General features: G+C 43.9%; 1 protein-coding gene across 1 annotated transcript; it reads left to right on the forward strand.

Moving 5' to 3' along the window:
- Positions 1 to 71: 71 nt before the first annotated feature.
- On the forward strand, positions 72 to 14,361 carry LOC111238540 (protein HIRA). Its single transcript, XM_022768107.1, has 25 exons — positions 72 to 287; positions 2,348 to 2,410; positions 2,677 to 2,787; positions 3,982 to 4,072; positions 4,288 to 4,382; positions 4,563 to 4,658; positions 5,517 to 5,677; positions 5,870 to 6,037; positions 6,132 to 6,245; positions 6,635 to 6,705; positions 6,956 to 7,061; positions 8,016 to 8,237; positions 8,342 to 8,427; positions 8,516 to 8,716; positions 8,883 to 9,026; positions 9,134 to 9,350; positions 9,638 to 9,721; positions 10,431 to 10,579; positions 10,754 to 10,915; positions 11,130 to 11,188; positions 11,957 to 12,062; positions 12,583 to 12,705; positions 12,851 to 13,014; positions 13,244 to 13,332; positions 13,801 to 14,361. The coding sequence occupies exons 1-25, from the start codon at positions 251 to 253 to the stop codon at positions 13,915 to 13,917; spliced, it is 3,036 nt and encodes a 1,011-aa protein (XP_022623828.1). The 5' UTR covers positions 72 to 250; the 3' UTR covers positions 13,918 to 14,361.
- Positions 14,362 to 16,245: the final 1,884 nt, after the last annotated feature.

A 16,245-nucleotide genomic window follows, 5' to 3' on the forward strand; every position in this document is an offset into this window, starting at 1 on the left:
TTCCTGATTTGCCCGGTGTCACCTCGATCGTCGTCCGGGTGCGCCTCCGGTGTGCTGCCGCTGCCGCTCGGGCTCGGAGACTTGGGGATGCTGCTGCGGAGATGGAGTTGAACCACAAAAACAGCAAAGTGTCGGGCAGAGTTTGAGACAAAGGGAGGGGGGTTAGCGGTAGTTCTCCCGCTGAACTGACCGCTGGATGGGCTTTCGTTGAACATAAGACCGGTGGACGTTTTTAAAAATCGGCTTGAAAATGAAGCTGCTGAAGCCGAGCTGGGTGAGCCACAACGGTAAGCTTGTGCAGGAATCTGTTGGACCAAGTTGGGCTTTTGTTGTCGGAGGGGGGTGAATTGATAAGGAGGCATGATGGTGGTGGTGGTCGACACTTGTTTGACTTGTTTGTCAGTTAATAGTCGCTCACAAACCGGACTTATTTCAACAAGTGAACACACACACCTGGCGTTTTTTTTTAAATCACTAACACTATCACTCCTCTCTCTTCCAAATGTATTAATGTTTGCTAACCTTAGCTAGCTAGCTAGTTAGCCCCCCCCTCCCGGCTAGCTCGGATGCCCTGACGTTAGCTAACTTACCTGCCAAATGACCCAAGTCGAAGTTGCTTTTTGAAAGCGACTTATCGATTAAGACATTTACGACATTTTAGCGACATTTGAGCAAACTTGTGGTGTTTTGGTGACAGTTAAGAAGCTTGGCATGGAGCTAAAAAAAAAAAGTGTCTGTTGGTGAAATCTCTGAGCTGTCAGTTTGGAAAGTTAACCGTCAGAGAAATGGCCTGAGTTTAGGCTCCAGCTAACCACTATTGTCACAGATTTAAATAACTTGTTTTTAAGAGTAGACATTTAGTCTGTGAAGCATCATGTAAACTCTCAAATGTCCATCACAACATGCCAGAAAACCACAAGGGCAAGTGATAAGTCATTTTAATCTCGACCAACGGTCCATAACTGACATTATTTACAGTGATATGAAACGGAGACAGCAAGCAGATTCTTACAGTTTTAAATAATAATAAACTTTATTTGTGTTGCACCTTTCATACAGAAGATGCAGCTCAAAGTGTTTTACATAAAACAACAACAAAAAACATTGAAACAAATGAACTGGCTGCACACAAACAATAAAACAGACTAATATGAAAAACAAAGCTGCAACCAGCAGATGTAAGGTATTTTGTTGTTGTTGTTGTTCAATGATTCACAACTAATGCTCTTAAAGCAAATCAAGATTATCCTCATTATCAATTAATCGAAAACGGATTATATTCATGATTAGTTTTTTGAAAAAAAGTGAAAAATACCTGTTGTAATGTCCCAGAGCACGAGGTGACGTCTTCAAATGTCTTGTTTTGTACAGCTGACAGTCCATAATCCAAACACACAGTTTACTGTCACCCAGACAGAGAAAAGCATCAGATATTAATATCTGAACTTCTGGAACCAGCACGTTTGGCATTTTGTCTTAAAAGATTTACTGTAATGTTTGTTCATTATCAAACTAGTTGACAGTTGATTTGTCCGTCAATTGACCGATTAATTAATTGACTAATCAGTCAGTTGAAGTTGAAGCTGTGTATATTCGTATTATCAATTAATCCATCAATAATTTTTATAATAATAATTATCATCATATGAATAATTTCAACTATTAAAATGAAATCACGTGTAGAGATGAGTATAAACAAACACCAGCAGCTCTCACACTTTCCTAAACCACTGATCCCACAGCTTCAGCAGCAAATCAACCTGATAACTGGTTAATGAGTTGACTCGGCCTGTGATGTATGCTGCTTGTCGTCTCTGTGTTTTAACAGGAAGGTATTTTTATCTCTGTATTTTTACACCTTGCGTTCTCTTGAATGTTCTCCTCATATGTTCATTTTTAGGGGAAGGTAAATATAGGTTAGGTAAATATAAATAATATAGAAAACAACTGGTGTCGACATGTTTAAATATTGAACAGTTTAGAGGTATTACATAAAGACGGAGTCGGAGAATTAAATATATTATCTGAGTAATTTCAGAGGATTTTCACAAATAGGTCCTTTTACAGTAAAATCCCAGAATGCATGTTGAGCTAATCCACAGAACATGTTCTGACTCTGACTCTGGAAAATCACAGAAAAGTTCAGGAATTTTCCATCAGGTCAACAGTATGAAGCCTGGTTGAAAAAAAACCCTGAGGTCACTATTTTTGCTTCTGTCCTCAACTATTATACGTTATCTTTCTACAATATCAGTCTTGTGCACCTGTTAGTCTGTGTCTGCCCTGTGAATCTATTAAAACAGTGATTTGACTAATATCATTAAATGTTGACTTCTGTGTTTCACAGGCAAACCCATATTTTCAGTTGACATTCACCCTGATGGGACAAAATTTGCAACTGGCGGACAAGGTAAGACCGGGACTGTTGTTCACATCCTCTGTCACTGACGCTGCTTCACTGTTTCGGGATGTTGAGCTGAAGTGGACGTTTGTCATTAAGGATCCACACTTTATGTCCAGTGCTTGACTTTAATGCCTAAATACAGTTTCCTCGTCCGTCTCTCCACATGTGGGATTTTCAAATGAAAATGCCTTTCTCATTCTGTCATGAAACGAAAAGGCAAGGTTGTGTGGGTTGTGTGTGTTTTTTTTTTTTAATGTTGGATTTGTTTTCAGGAGAGGATTCTGGAAAGGTGATGATCTGGAACATGGCGCCGGTCCTCAGAGAGGAGGACGAGAAGAACGAGAATATTCCCAAAATGCTTTGCCAGATGGACAATCACCTAGGTAACCGGCTGTAACTGTGTTAGTTTTCCTGTTGAATGTAGAAATGTTTGGTTCGTTGATATATTTGATTAATTCACCTGCGTGAACAGTCCTCCAGGTATACCACAAGTAAGTAAATACAAATTAAATACACCCTTAGGGAAAAAAAATGTAATTGAGTCTCTGAAAACTGTAGAAGCTTGTGGCCTGTGTGATAAATAATCTCTTGTACAGTCTTTGTAACCACTCACTAAAAGTGCAGATAATTGTAGCTGTATTTATAAACTGCCCGTTCTAGTCCAAGTGCTTCTCAGTCTGAAGTTTACTGTAACTGAGAATTCACACCAGACGTGAGACATGAGCGGATCATACACACTCCTGAGGCGTCCATCTGTTCAGCTCTCACTGACCCCGCCCCCTGTCACGGTGTCACTGTCTTTATAACCTGCCGCCCTGTCAGCAGCACACACACAAACTGGCCACAGGCCGACTGATGAGATAAGACGTTGGTTTATTGAATGCATTATTTTCAGTGGCTGTTCATGCCCATAAACAGACTGGGAAGATGATAGTGAAACAGTTGAGACGATGACAAATAGACAGGGACTTGAGCAGCTTCTTATGGAGATGACATTTCACTGAGAGTCAAAGATAAAGAGTTTAGCAGCGCTGCTACCCACCGCTCCAATCTGATCTCAAACACACCAGGAATGATGTAACAAGGAGTGAGACAACTTTTATAACACATTACGTGTATTTCATTAATCTTAAAGATTTATATATTTTATAAATGGTGAATATTTAAACTCCTGTGTAAATCCTGCTTCACTGCTGTTTTTCTGTGAGCAGCAAACAGGCTCTTCTGCTTTTACAGACGCTGCAATTTATGTCATTTTTATTCACCAATGTTGAGCAGCTGAACAAGGTCAACAACTCCTGCTGCTACACGTACAGCTACTGTTTGTACCTGTGCTATGAATAGTAACAGTAGAGGTGTCCCAGCAGCGTACAGTCAGATTGTGATGAAGCAGCTTCTGATTTGAATCTTTTTCCACATTTTTATCCTCCAATACGTCCTGAGTGTCGAGCTGCGGGAGAGTGCATTTGTACTCGTGACAGTTCTCCCTAGAGACATATTCAAATAACTTTATCTGTTCTGCATTATTTATTAATATATATTATAACCAGAGTTAACACGAGGGTTTGTCTCTGCAGCTTGTGTCAACTGTGTGCGCTGGTCCAACAATGGGCTGTACCTGGCATCAGGAGGAGACGACAAGCTGGTCATGGTGTGGAGGAGAGCGGCGTATGTACACACACACACACACACACACGTGAAAATACAGATGATGCCTTTGCTGTTACAATGATGTCTTGATGATTTAAAAAAGGGATTTTATGTTGTTTGTTTTGACGTCAGTTTCTGGCAGAAGGTGTTTTCAGTTGAGATGAAATGTTTGAGGTTTGTGTGTTTTTGTGTTGAGCGGTCAGAGCTGCTGCTGACTGTGTGTTTCTCTGCAGCTTCATCGGCCCGAGCACCGTGTTCGGGTCGAGCAGTAAGCTGGCTAATGTGGAGCAGTGGAGGTGTGTCACCATCCTGAGGAATCACACTGGAGGTGACAACACACAAACACACAAAATACACATCTACAAAATGCACCAGAGAAAACTCTGATATAAAAAGTCAGAAAAGACACAGTCACGCAGATGTACACAGTGTCTAAACCAGTTTGTTTAAACCAGCAGCACACCTCTAGCCTCGGGCCCTGACTCCAGTGTGTGTGTTCTGTTTGTAGATGTGATGGACGTGGCGTGGTCGCCTCATGACATGTGGCTGGCCTCCTGCAGCGTCGACAATACCATCGTCATCTGGAATGCTCGCAAATTCCCAGGTAGGAGACTCACCTGACACCCAGACCCCCCCCCCCCCCCCCCCCCGGTCTGTTGCTTCAACGGCAAGAAAAAACAAAAACAACAACCAAAAAAAAGGTGGTTGAGTAAATGGAGGTGTCAGTCAGTCCAAACTGGCTCAACTAGAATGAGAACTAACAATGTCTCATTTCTTTACTCAGCTAATGAGCTGAATTTAAAGAAGCTACATTATCAAAAGAAAATAGGATAATAAACATGTGGGAAAATACTTAATCATTGTGCAGAGAGATTGATGAGATTGATAATAATCTCATGTTTGTGTGGTAAATATGTAACTACCTTCAGCAACCAGTTAGCTTAGCTTAGCTTACCATAAAGACTATTATTCTTTATACTCTCACCAGATGGAGCCAGAACATTTTTAAATCCTGCACATAAACAGCTTCAAGTTATTATAAAATGCTGAAAACGTGCACTGCTATTGCAACACGGCTGCGCCTAACAGTTATCGGCAGTTATTTTTCTCTATGAATTGATTATTTATTTGGTCCATGAAATTTCCTACAGCCCAAACTGGCGTCATCCAGTCATGTCATGCACACACTCTTAAACCTAAACATTCAGTTTACTCGCACATACTGTAAGACAAAGAAGCAGAAAATCTTCATATCTGAAGAATAATTTATGATTATGATTAATTCATTTTGTTTATGATTAACCACTTGATTATGCTAATATTATTATTTTTTATCTGAAGTTATCCCTTTACACTCTACATTCTTATGAAACCACTGTCCACTGTGAGCTGTGGATGGAGCAGGATTTCTTTCTTGGCAGCTCGTCACCCGAGTCGCCTCTTGTCTCCTTTATGTCTCCAGAGATGGTGACTTGTCTGCGAGGACACACTGGGCTGGTTAAAGGTCTGACGTGGGATCCAGTAGGGAAATACATCGCCTCCCAGGCCGACGACCACAGCCTCAAAGTGTGGAGGACGGTGGACTGGCAGATGGAGGCCAACATCACCAAACCCTTCAGCGAGGTACAAAGACACTGTAACTGTGTGATGGTGCCGAGGACGTAGTTGGTGCCGTATAAATGAAACTGAATCGAAGTGATGTCATTACATGTGCTCGTTATGTGTTTTCACTTATTTATTCAGGCGCTTCTTGTAAGTTTCTGCCACATCCACAGTTTCACTAAAGAGTGTTTGAATAATGTCTGTGTGTCTCAGTGCGGCGGGACGACCCACGTCCTGCGTCTGTCCTGGTCTCCGGACGGTCAGTATCTGGTGTCGGCTCACGCCATGAACAACTCGGGCCCCACAGCTCAGATCGTGGAGAGAGACGGCTGGAAGACCAACATGGACTTTGTGGGCCACCGTAAAGCCGTCACCGTGGTGGTAAGGGCGTTTTTAGCTGCACGTTTGTTCTTTCAAGATGTTCTCCACCATAAATCTACCTGCGCTCTGACGGATCTGGTTTCTGTCTCTGTAGAAATTCAACCCAAAGATCTTCAAGAAGAAGCAGAAGAACGGCAGCTCTCCTAAACCCAGCTGTCCGTACTGCTGCTGCGCTGTGGGCAGCAAAGACCGATCGCTCTCCGTCTGGGTCAGTTCTCTCCTCACTCTGTCCTGTAGCGCTGCTGCAGGTCCCTCTGTCAGGTTGCAGCTTTCATGGCTTCCTCTTGTTGTTCACGATGTTTGTGTCTGTTAGTTGTGTGAGATGATTCATCTCAGTAAATATAACTACTCTCTGATTTGTCTTTACCTCGTGGAGCCTGGAGAGTGATGAGTTTAATATTTGACCAGACAAAAAAAGGTGCAGGAGATTATGTCATTGTAATTACATAAAAAACATCTGACACCTGCTGATGTTTTTGGCTTTGTTGGTTTCAGTGAAGCCCACCCACCCATTATCAAATGAACAGCAGTTTTAATGTTGACAGTCAGACCAACCTCAGCATGTGACCCAACTAATGGTCTGTTGTTTCCCTCCAGCTGACCTCGCTGAAGCGCCCTCTGGTGGTCATTCATGATCTTTTCGATAAATCAATTATGGACATCTCCTGGTGAGTAAAGACAGCAGCTCAGCCTGTCGCAAACCCTTCACACTGACACCACACAAACATATTTCAAATGGTTTAAACGTCTCTTTCATAATCAGAAAGAAAATGGTTTTTGGCCAAAGGAGCGCAGGTGGTGACTCTGCCACGCTGTATACAGCTCTGTTCATTTATCCTCGGTTTGACACTGATGAACAGGGTCACTGGTGAAGTTGCACTCGTACACACTCATCTGAGTTTGATGTGTGTGTGTCAGGACTCTGACAGGTCTGGGGATGTTGGTGTGCTCGATGGACGGCACTGTGGCCTATCTGGACTTCTCGCTGGACGAGCTGGGAGACCCGCTGAGCGAGGAGGAGAAGGTAAGACGCATCATGTGCTCGCATCAGGCCGTGTGTTCACAGCACAATACATTCTGAGCAGAAGATTAGTAATATATCGCCACTCTTCTTCCCAGCAAGTCTGTTCTGATGAATGACGAACTTTCCTTGTTCAAACCCAGGTCCCCTGAGTCATGTGACTTGCCTTGAAGTTCAAAAAGAACATAACACACAAAAACCCTTCAAACCACAGAGATGTAACTGTAGATTAAAGAACCTGTTTATAATCAGCACCTTATCTTCTCCTTCAAACAGAGCTGAATTCGTGACGTAGCGTCTGTGTTAGCCTCAGTTCCTCTCGCTTCAGTGACTCAGTGCGTCTCTCATTCAGCTTTTCTGTCTGTCTGAACAGATGAGGCGGGTTCTTGTGGATTACTTTCCCTGTTCTGAGACAAATAACCGTCCGCTGCAGTATTTACCTTAAGTAATTAAAACCCTCATGATTTTAAGTTGAGCAACACTTAAAAACTAAAACCTACAGCGGTGCAGATACCTGCTTTCATCCATGTCCATAAAACTCACCAACACTGTTTCAGCTTTCTAGTCGTGACCTCTGTCGTCTAAAACCCTCTGCAGCGTTCAGTCCTGACCTGGACTCCCCTCCACTGGGGCGCTGTGGCGTTTAGCCCGATAACATCCAGGGCTTATGGGAAATGGTGTTCGTTAAAGGCTGCAAAAGCATGAATATTGAACATAAAACTATTCGATTGTTTGTCCTTATCGAGACACTCGAAGCGAGTTTAACAACAAACTGTTGAGAGTCTCTGTTCCAAGGCTGGATTTTTAGTTGTCAGTGAAGTTTAGTAAAGTAAATATGAGTTTTTCCAACTTCTGGAGCAGAAACTGGAAGTTCTGGTTTCACTTCAAGTCTCTATTTATTTCTTCATTAAATCCATTAAGAACCCAAATCAAACTTCTCTCTCCTCTGACGTACAGAACAGCATCCACCAGAACATCTACGGTAAGAGTCTGGCTATAACCAGCACCGAGGCTCAGCTCTCCACCACCATCATCGAGAACCCCGAGATGCTCAAATACCAGCAGGAGCGACAGAACTCGGCCCAGGCCAACTCAGGACCGGGCAACGCCGGGCCCGAGTCCTCCGCCCCCAAACTCAACAGCGTGATGAACGGAGAGTCTCTGGAGGACATCAGGAAGGTGGGAAACTGAAATGTTTCGTCCTACGAGCAACGCAACGTGTTCGCGGCTTTTTAACTTTCGGATCTTGACTTTCTTGGACGTATTATTTCGTCCTGTTGCAGAACCTTCTGAAGAAGCAAGTGGAGACGAGAACGGCGGACGGCAGAAGACGAATCACACCGCTGTGCATCGCTCAGCTGGACACGGGGTAAGAAAACATTTCACTGGTGGACAGAGCTGATACCTTCCTTTACAAGATGACTGAGTAGAAAATCACTGTCCCTCTTCCTCCGCAGGGATTTCTCTCCGGCTCTGTTCAACAGCGTTCCCATCCTGCCCTCGGGCTCCTCCATGTCCAGTCAGCTCACCCCTCAGCTCAGCTCCGACTCCAGCCCGGGACAGGCCTCCTCTCTGGGGCTGAGGCCCAGCCACGACCCCATGCTCACCTCACCTCCAGCCGGCAGCGCCGCCAAAGGCCTGGAAGACAACAAGGACGGGTACGAGACAGACCAGCTGGAGAGGAAGCGTTTACTTTGGTTTTTTATTGCTCTACCCAAATATTTCTCTCCCACCTCTCTGTCGTCCTTCCCTCGTCCTCCTCCTCCTTCATCTTCTCATTCCCTCCTTCTCTTTGTCTCATTTTCTGGTTTCCCTATATTCCAGAGTGAAATCCAGTCTGCTGCTCACTTCTGCCTCCAAGATCGAGCCAATGAAAGCTTTGGACTCCAGGTTCACAGAGAGGTCAAAGGCCACACCGGGTGTCACAGCCGCCATCTCCTCCACCGCGGGACTCACGCCTCTAGACAGGTCTCTGTATGAGTGAAGCAGTTTAGAAAAAATGGTAGAAATGTGAAGCAGAGCAAAGAAAAGAGAGGAAACTGTCCCTGAAACAAACTTTTCTGTCGCTCCAACAGGACAAAAGACGCCATCTCCTCCCTGAAAGACGTGAAATCCAAAGAAGAGACCAGCAGCGATAGCGAGGACAAGATGGCCGCCATCAACAAAAACCTGGCGTTTGGCAAGAGGAAACCGGAGCTGCTGATGGATGGAGGAGAGGTGGTGGAGAAGAGGAAGAAAGGACGACCCAGGAAAGAGAAGATGGCCGCTACCATCGCCCAACCCTTCACTCAGGTAGAGAGACGGAGGGAAAAGATAGAGATCCATTTATTCCTTTATAAAAATATTAATAAACATAAAAGGAATAATGTGTTTAGGTTGTGGAGACATGTATTAACTTTATTTAAAAAACTAAAAAACTGGCTTTAAATGAAATACCAACTAGTATTTCAAAAGTAAAGTAAGTAAAAGCTGCTTTTGTGCAGATGTCCTTGGAGTAGAAATGTGGCGCAGCGGAGGAAGATAAATGTGTGTGTTGTCCTCCCTCTTCCTGTCAGATAACTCCTCCAGCGGAGCGGGAGCCCAGCAGGGTGGCAGCTCCTCCAGCTCCCGTAGCTGTCCTCAAACTACCAACACCAAGTACGCAGAAGTCCTTCAGTCTGCAGGTAACACAGCGCCGCTCTGTGTGAGCTGTTGTGTGTGATTGTGTCCGCTGCCGGAGGATTCAATATTTGTGATCAACAGGAAAAACTGATTTATTTTTAGAAGCACTTTTATCTACAGTTTCCTGCAGGAAGTGGAACTGTTAGTGAAATTATACCTCTGTTACTGTTCTGTTTATCTCTTTATCTATTGAGCTATCTATTAGCTTTCTCCACCTGAACACAGAAAGTTTAAGGTTGGCAGTTTTTTCATTTGCAACCAAACTGAAGTGAAGTTTGTTTAGTTTATATATTTGCACAAATAACAAGTAACAAAAGAGATTTCACACATGATTAAGAGTAAAAATGAGTGTGTTTGAGATTTTTAAAAAGGACATCTTAACCAAAAAAAAATTCTGAAAATTAAAATTTATCAATAAAGAAAAAAAGAATAACTTTCAAATTTCAAATCTTCCACCTAAACTTACTTCATCTCTGACTTTTTCTGCACCTGAAAACAAACACACCTGATGTTGATTGGCTGATAATGATTGTACAGACCTTCACTCACACTGCTGCGTGTGTGTGTGTGTGTGTGTGTGTGCGTGCGTGCGTGTGAGTTGTGCGTGCGTGCGTGTGTGTTGTGTGTGTTGTGTGTGTTGTGCGTGCGTGCGTGTGTGTGTGTGCGCGTGTGTGTTGTGTGTGCGTGCGTGTGTTGTGTGTGTGTGTGTAGGTGAGCATGGAGCCGGCGGTGTTCCTGGAGGTGGAGAACGAGGTGTCGCTGGTGGCGGGTACGAAGCTCAGCCAGCTGCGATGCTCCAGAGACGGACGGGACTGGAACACGCTGCTGCCCAGCTCCGTGGTCACAGCTGCAGGGAGCAGGTGGGGGGCTCCGCCCACACGTCCGCTGTTTTCACACTGACTCACTTTGTGTTTTTACTTGAGCTGATTCACTCGCACTGTTGTGGGAAAATTCATAATTCAACTAGTTCATAACTTTGGATAAAAACATGAATCAAACACTAAATCGATTTTCCTGCTCTTCCTCTCCCTCAGTGACGTCCTCGCCGTCGCCTGCGAGGACAGGATGTTGTCGGTGTTTTCTTCCTGTGGGCGGCGGCTCCTTCCCGCCATCCAGCTGGGTACACCTGTGTCAGCGCTGCACTGCTCCGCCCACTTCGTCATGGCTCTGACTGCTGGAGCGACGCTCTCCGTCTGGTCAGAGCTCATCACTGCTGTTAGAGTCACATGATGATGTTTCCATTAACAGATGTATTGATTAATGATGTTTTGAGGTGGCGTTTAGGCTGTGACAGGTGTTTTTTTTTTCTTCTGTACCAGTTGTTAATAGACGGTTTGAATTTGAGGGTTTTGAGGGCAGAAGAGCAGGAATGATTTGTGATTGATCCGTTGTGTCTGTGTGTCTGTGCAGGGACGTTCAGAAACAGAAGGCTCTGGTGAAGAACGAGTCTCTTCTCACGATTTTATCTGGTGAGAAACCACAGATTGAGATGACACAGCAATCATACATGAAACACTGTGGGGAAAAAACACTTATCTGCTTTCCCTCCAAACTGAGAAGATGAAAATCAATCTCACATGAGATTTTTCTTCCTTTGCCTCAGTTTCACTGTGAGGGGAAATAGTTTATATAGACTGATCAGATGAAAGAAGATCGATCTCATCAACACATTAGAATTAGTTTTTTCAGTGTTTCATAGTTTATTAAACTGATGTTCACATGAGATGATGATCGATTGATGATGAAATACAACATTTATCACAATAAGCTTAGACGCCGTGGATATAATCTCTCTGCAGCAGCACGAGTCAAACATGCCTTTATGTTCTGTCTGTCTGATTCAACTGGGACTCGTGCTGCTGCGCTGAAAGTGAAGCATGTTGTTATGTGACCCGGCCGACCTGCTGCCATCACTGTGGCTGGGTGTTTATTCAGCCCGCCGTGTTAAATTGCCGTCAGATGGACGTAAAGGTGTTTGTCTGAAAGGAGCTCGTGTTGATTAGACAGAACCAGGCCGACCACATCCTGATATATCATCCTGACACTAATATCTGACTCATAGAAACGAAGCAAACGTATTTCCTGAAACTATTCCTTGAGAAATATATTTAACGCTCGATGTACCTGAATGTTCTTCTCAGGATTGTTCCCAGTACGCCGACTTAGATAATGTTTTATATCAGTGAGTCTGGAGAACCCAGTCGTTTCTCTCTGAGCAGCATTGTGTTTGTCCTCAGGTGCTGACACCACAGTATCTCAGTCTCTGCTGACTCAGCAGGGAGTTCCAGTCATCGGACTGTCCAACGGGAAGTCGTACTGCTTCAGCTCCTCGCTGGAGACGTGGTGAGACACCGGACACTTGACTGGTTTATGTGTTTGTCTGTTTGTTCGTTAGAATGGTTTGGTTGGTTTGTGTGAATAAGAGGAGTGATTGTGTTCCTGTCGGGTTTCTGTTTCCGTGAAATGAAAATTAAAAACAGACGAGTGTCAGATTCCTGCATCTGACTTTATACATTTTATTTTGAATTAAAACACTTAATTTATCTGAAACAAAATGAAAACAACGAGAAGATGTCGACCTTTGTGTGTTTATGTTTACTCTATTCTCAAAACGACATGACATGACATGACATGACATGACATGACATAGACCGTGACCCATCATTCACCCAATAAATAAACAAAATACAATGTACCTGTAACAGCTTCTACTAATATATTCAGAGTTAGTAAAAAGGACTTTTGTATGTTTTATATATTTTATTGCATTGGTTCATTGATTCCTTCTACAGTGAATGTGATAAACTGCCTCACATCCATCCAACACACTGTCTGACTGAGTCCCGTCCTCTGTCTGTCTCAGGACTCTGATCGCAGATAAAGGAGACTCTCTGGTCCAGTGTGCTGACTTCAGGAGCTGCCTAACTACCCATGATGCACCTGTGTCCTCAGGGCCGTTGGCTGTAATGCAGGGACGCAACCTCAAGTACGACAGCATTTAATTACTTACTCCGGATAAAGCGTAATGAAGAACACACTCGGCGCTCTTGATCTGATGTGAACAGAGTCTCGCACTTTTCAAACAAATACTGAAGTAACATGGTAATAAAATCTGTGTGTCGTCCCTGCAGTGCTGGTCGGCTGGCGTCCCGCCTCTCCTCCACCCCTCACCACCTGCAGCAGAGCATGACGTTGGCCTTCCTGGAGAATCAGCTGGCGTCCGCTCTGACTCTGCAGTCAGCGCAGGAGTATCGCTACTGGCTGCTCATCTACGCCCGCTTCCTCGTCAACGAAGGTACCGAGCCGTCACCGGCCAACGCCAACGATTTCACACTTTCTACAGACACAAGGACTGAAAACCTAAAAGTGTGTGTGTGTGTGTGTGTGTGTGTGTGTGTGTGTGTGTGTGTGTGTGTGTGGTGTGTGTGTGTGTTGTGTGTTGTGTGTGTGTGTGTGTGTGTGTGTGTGTTGTGTGTGGTGTGTGTGTGTGTGTGTGTGTGTTGTGTGTGGTGTGTGTGTTCCAGGCTCAGAGTTTCGTCTCAGAGAGCTCTGTAAGGAGCTGCTGGGTCCCGTCCACAAATCTGCGGCCACAGCCTGGGAGCCCACCACTCTGGTACGACAACACCACCCTGTAACTGACTCGCTGGAGTCACAGTTCAGTGACCTTTGTGATGTCACTCACATAGGAGCGCCAAAATAATTTTCCATATCTAATTTCCACCTGCGTAAGATGAGCTTCGCTTTAACTGACTGATGGTGTTGCAGCAGCACCATTACACAAATGAGTAAGATAAACGGAGAAAATTCAAAAAATAAATAATCAGAAATATATATATAAAAAGAAAAACAAGGATAGAATCAAAAACTATGACTAAACAAGAAGCAGATAAATTCAAAATTACACTTCAAAGAAAAAATCATACAGTAGAGACAGACAGTGATGTAAAGTGTCTTTAAGAATTATGTTAAACTCTTACATTTCACTGGTGCATCACATTGTGAACACTGTGGTCCTGTGTTGTCGTTGTTGCTCTGTCACCACGGCAACTGCCTCTGCTCACTGTTGGTTCTCTGTGTTCAGGGTCTTCGTAAGCGGGAGCTGCTGCGGGAGGTTTTACCCGTCATCGGTGAAAACCTGCGTTTCCAGAGACTGTTCACCGAATACCAGGATCAGCTGGAGCTGCTGCGCAACAAATAACACACACACACACACACACACTAAGACAGACAGACACACACACACACACTTGGACTCATCATGAAACCGGTTTGGTTCGTCCCAGCTCAGCTCAGCTCAGCTCGGTTGGGGTGAACTCTGACTGCTTTCATCAGCTTGGGAAGCTTGAAACGCTGACAAACACAGAACTTTACTCACAGCCAGTCCACAGCTCTTCAGGCACCGGGACTCTTCAGTGCCGTCGCTCACCGGGGACGAGTGGGTGCTTCGGGTTTTTTTTTTGTTTTGTTTTTTTTACTCAGTTTCACTTTGAACTGCCGTCTTTTGTCTTTTTTTTCCTGCTCAGTGTGTGTTTGTTCTGACCTATGCACCTCTCTCCTGCCCTCCTAATCATGAACTCGTGAAGATGAATTGAAGAGAGACAGTGTTTGGTTCCTGTTTACTGCCAACGTGCAGCATCAGCAGCTGTGTGTCCTGTTGAATCCTCCTCAGAGAGAGAGAGAGAGAGAGAGAGAGCAGAGGTGATATGCTCATAAAAGGAGAATATAAGTCAGAATGGATGTAAAGGAGCAATATGCTTGTACCAAAGTGATGCCTTTAAGTGTAGGAAGAACCACACATCAGAATCTGCAAGGTGAGGAAAAACGAAGGGCGTCTGCACAAAGAGTCAGCTGATGTTTCTCAATCTGCCACTAAGTGACATATCTGCAGGCCGTCTTTATAATGACTGTTCTGATGCCAAAATGTGAAGTCACAGCGGAAGAGATGATTACACTCACACCACCACAGGATGGGTCTCTGGGAAATGGAGTCAGAAGGGATCTCAGATATTTAAGTGCAGCTGATTACAGCCCAAAAAACAGCAGAGAAAACGTAACATTAGAAGATGTATTTGTTATCTAAGACGAAGCACAGCAGCCAAACCTTCATTGACTGTGACGTCTGAATCACTGCCCACGTCTGACTCCACACGAACACAACGTCAGACTGAATAATCAAGTACACGAACACACAACTCAGTCCAGTTATCAGGTGATGAGGGTGCAGAGGTCTGTTGATGTGCAGTAGCGCTAATGAGTCATGTATCTTGATCTGCTGCTGCTTTAGACATCAGTGCAACCATTTGAAGTCCGATTGTTACGCACAGTGAATCCCCTTTGTGGGTCATTACCTGAGCTTCATCAGCGTCTCTGATGTTTTAAAACTTGTTTTATAAACCGGGGATTTAACAGAGCGACTGTGCTTCAAATGTCAAGTTTTCATTGATAAAGGAGTTCAGAACTAATCTGTTTTCAGTCAGGTGTTAACCTTCATCAGGACAGTTCAGATTATATCATGTTTACCTGTTGTAGTCTCCTCCAGCCTGAATGATTGTCTTTATAACGTCACCCTGAGGTTCACCAACATCTGGAGAGTGAATCGTCTGGTTCAGAGGAGCTGAGTGACTGTAAATATCAGCTGCTGTCAGGGGAACAGCCTCCTCAACATTAATTTCTTTGCTCTGATATCTCATACTAAAGATACTAAAGATTTTTAAGGTGCATCATGAACACTGAAGTGTCCGAGGTAATCAGAGACAAACTGACACTATCATCTCTGCTCTAGTTTACTCTTTAAATCCAACAGAAGTGGTTGCAGATGTCTAAACAGATGAGCGCTTTCAGATCGCAGCATCGTCTTATTCATGAAATCATGTGACCAGGCTGTAATCAGAGAGGACCAGTGGAGAAATGTTATTTATGTGTGTTATTTGGTCCCTTTCACTTCTTGTCTCTCTTGTAAATAAGCTGAAATCAGAACTCGGAAACACAACCAGGTCTTGTAAAGGCTAAAACACATCTTTGCTGCACCCCTGTTTGTTTTATATCTTTTGCTGGGCAAAAAACCACTGTTAAAAAATCTGTTTTTCAGGACTTAAAGGGGGAAAAAAAATATGTTTTTGTGTTTGTCTGACATCCATTAACTTGACATTTAACAGGTTTCAAAAGCCCAAAGGTCACGAAACCTTTCATCAATGAACTTCACTTGAAGAGTAACAGTACTTGTGTTCAGCCTTTTAGTTTTACTGCAGCAGCAGTAATGCACTCCTCTGCCAGCTCAGTGTGTGTATATAAATGTGGAGTGTAAACTTAGAGAGCTTGTTACCTGCTGTATTTCACTGCACTGAGGCAGACACACACACACACACACACACACACAGAAACGAGTCCAGAGGAAGAATGAATCCCTTCTTTACTAATCTGTACAGCATTTTTCTTTCTTTCTTTTTTTTTTTTTTTGTTTTTTGTTTTTGCCGTTAGTCATTTTTAAATGTTTGTACAAGGCAATTTTTTTGTTTCCATTTTCTAT

Source organism: Seriola dumerili, unplaced genomic scaffold (genome assembly GCF_002260705.1).
Source record: "Seriola dumerili isolate Sdu_G_001 unplaced genomic scaffold, Sdu_1.0 BDQW01001417.1, whole genome shotgun sequence".
Lineage (NCBI taxonomy): Eukaryota > Metazoa > Chordata > Actinopteri > Carangiformes > Carangidae > Seriola > Seriola dumerili.

Coding starts and splice junctions, on each gene's coding strand:
- LOC111238540 (XM_022768107.1), top strand. CDS start 251: ATGAAGCTGCTGAAGCCGAGCTGGGTGAGCCACAACG. Junction 2,411..2,676: donor ATTTGCAACTGGCGGACAAG/GTAAGACCGGGA, acceptor ATTTGTTTTCAG/GAGAGGATTCTGGAAAGGTG. Junction 8,238..8,341: donor CTCTGGAGGACATCAGGAAG/GTGGGAAACTGA, acceptor GTCCTGTTGCAG/AACCTTCTGAAGAAGCAAGT.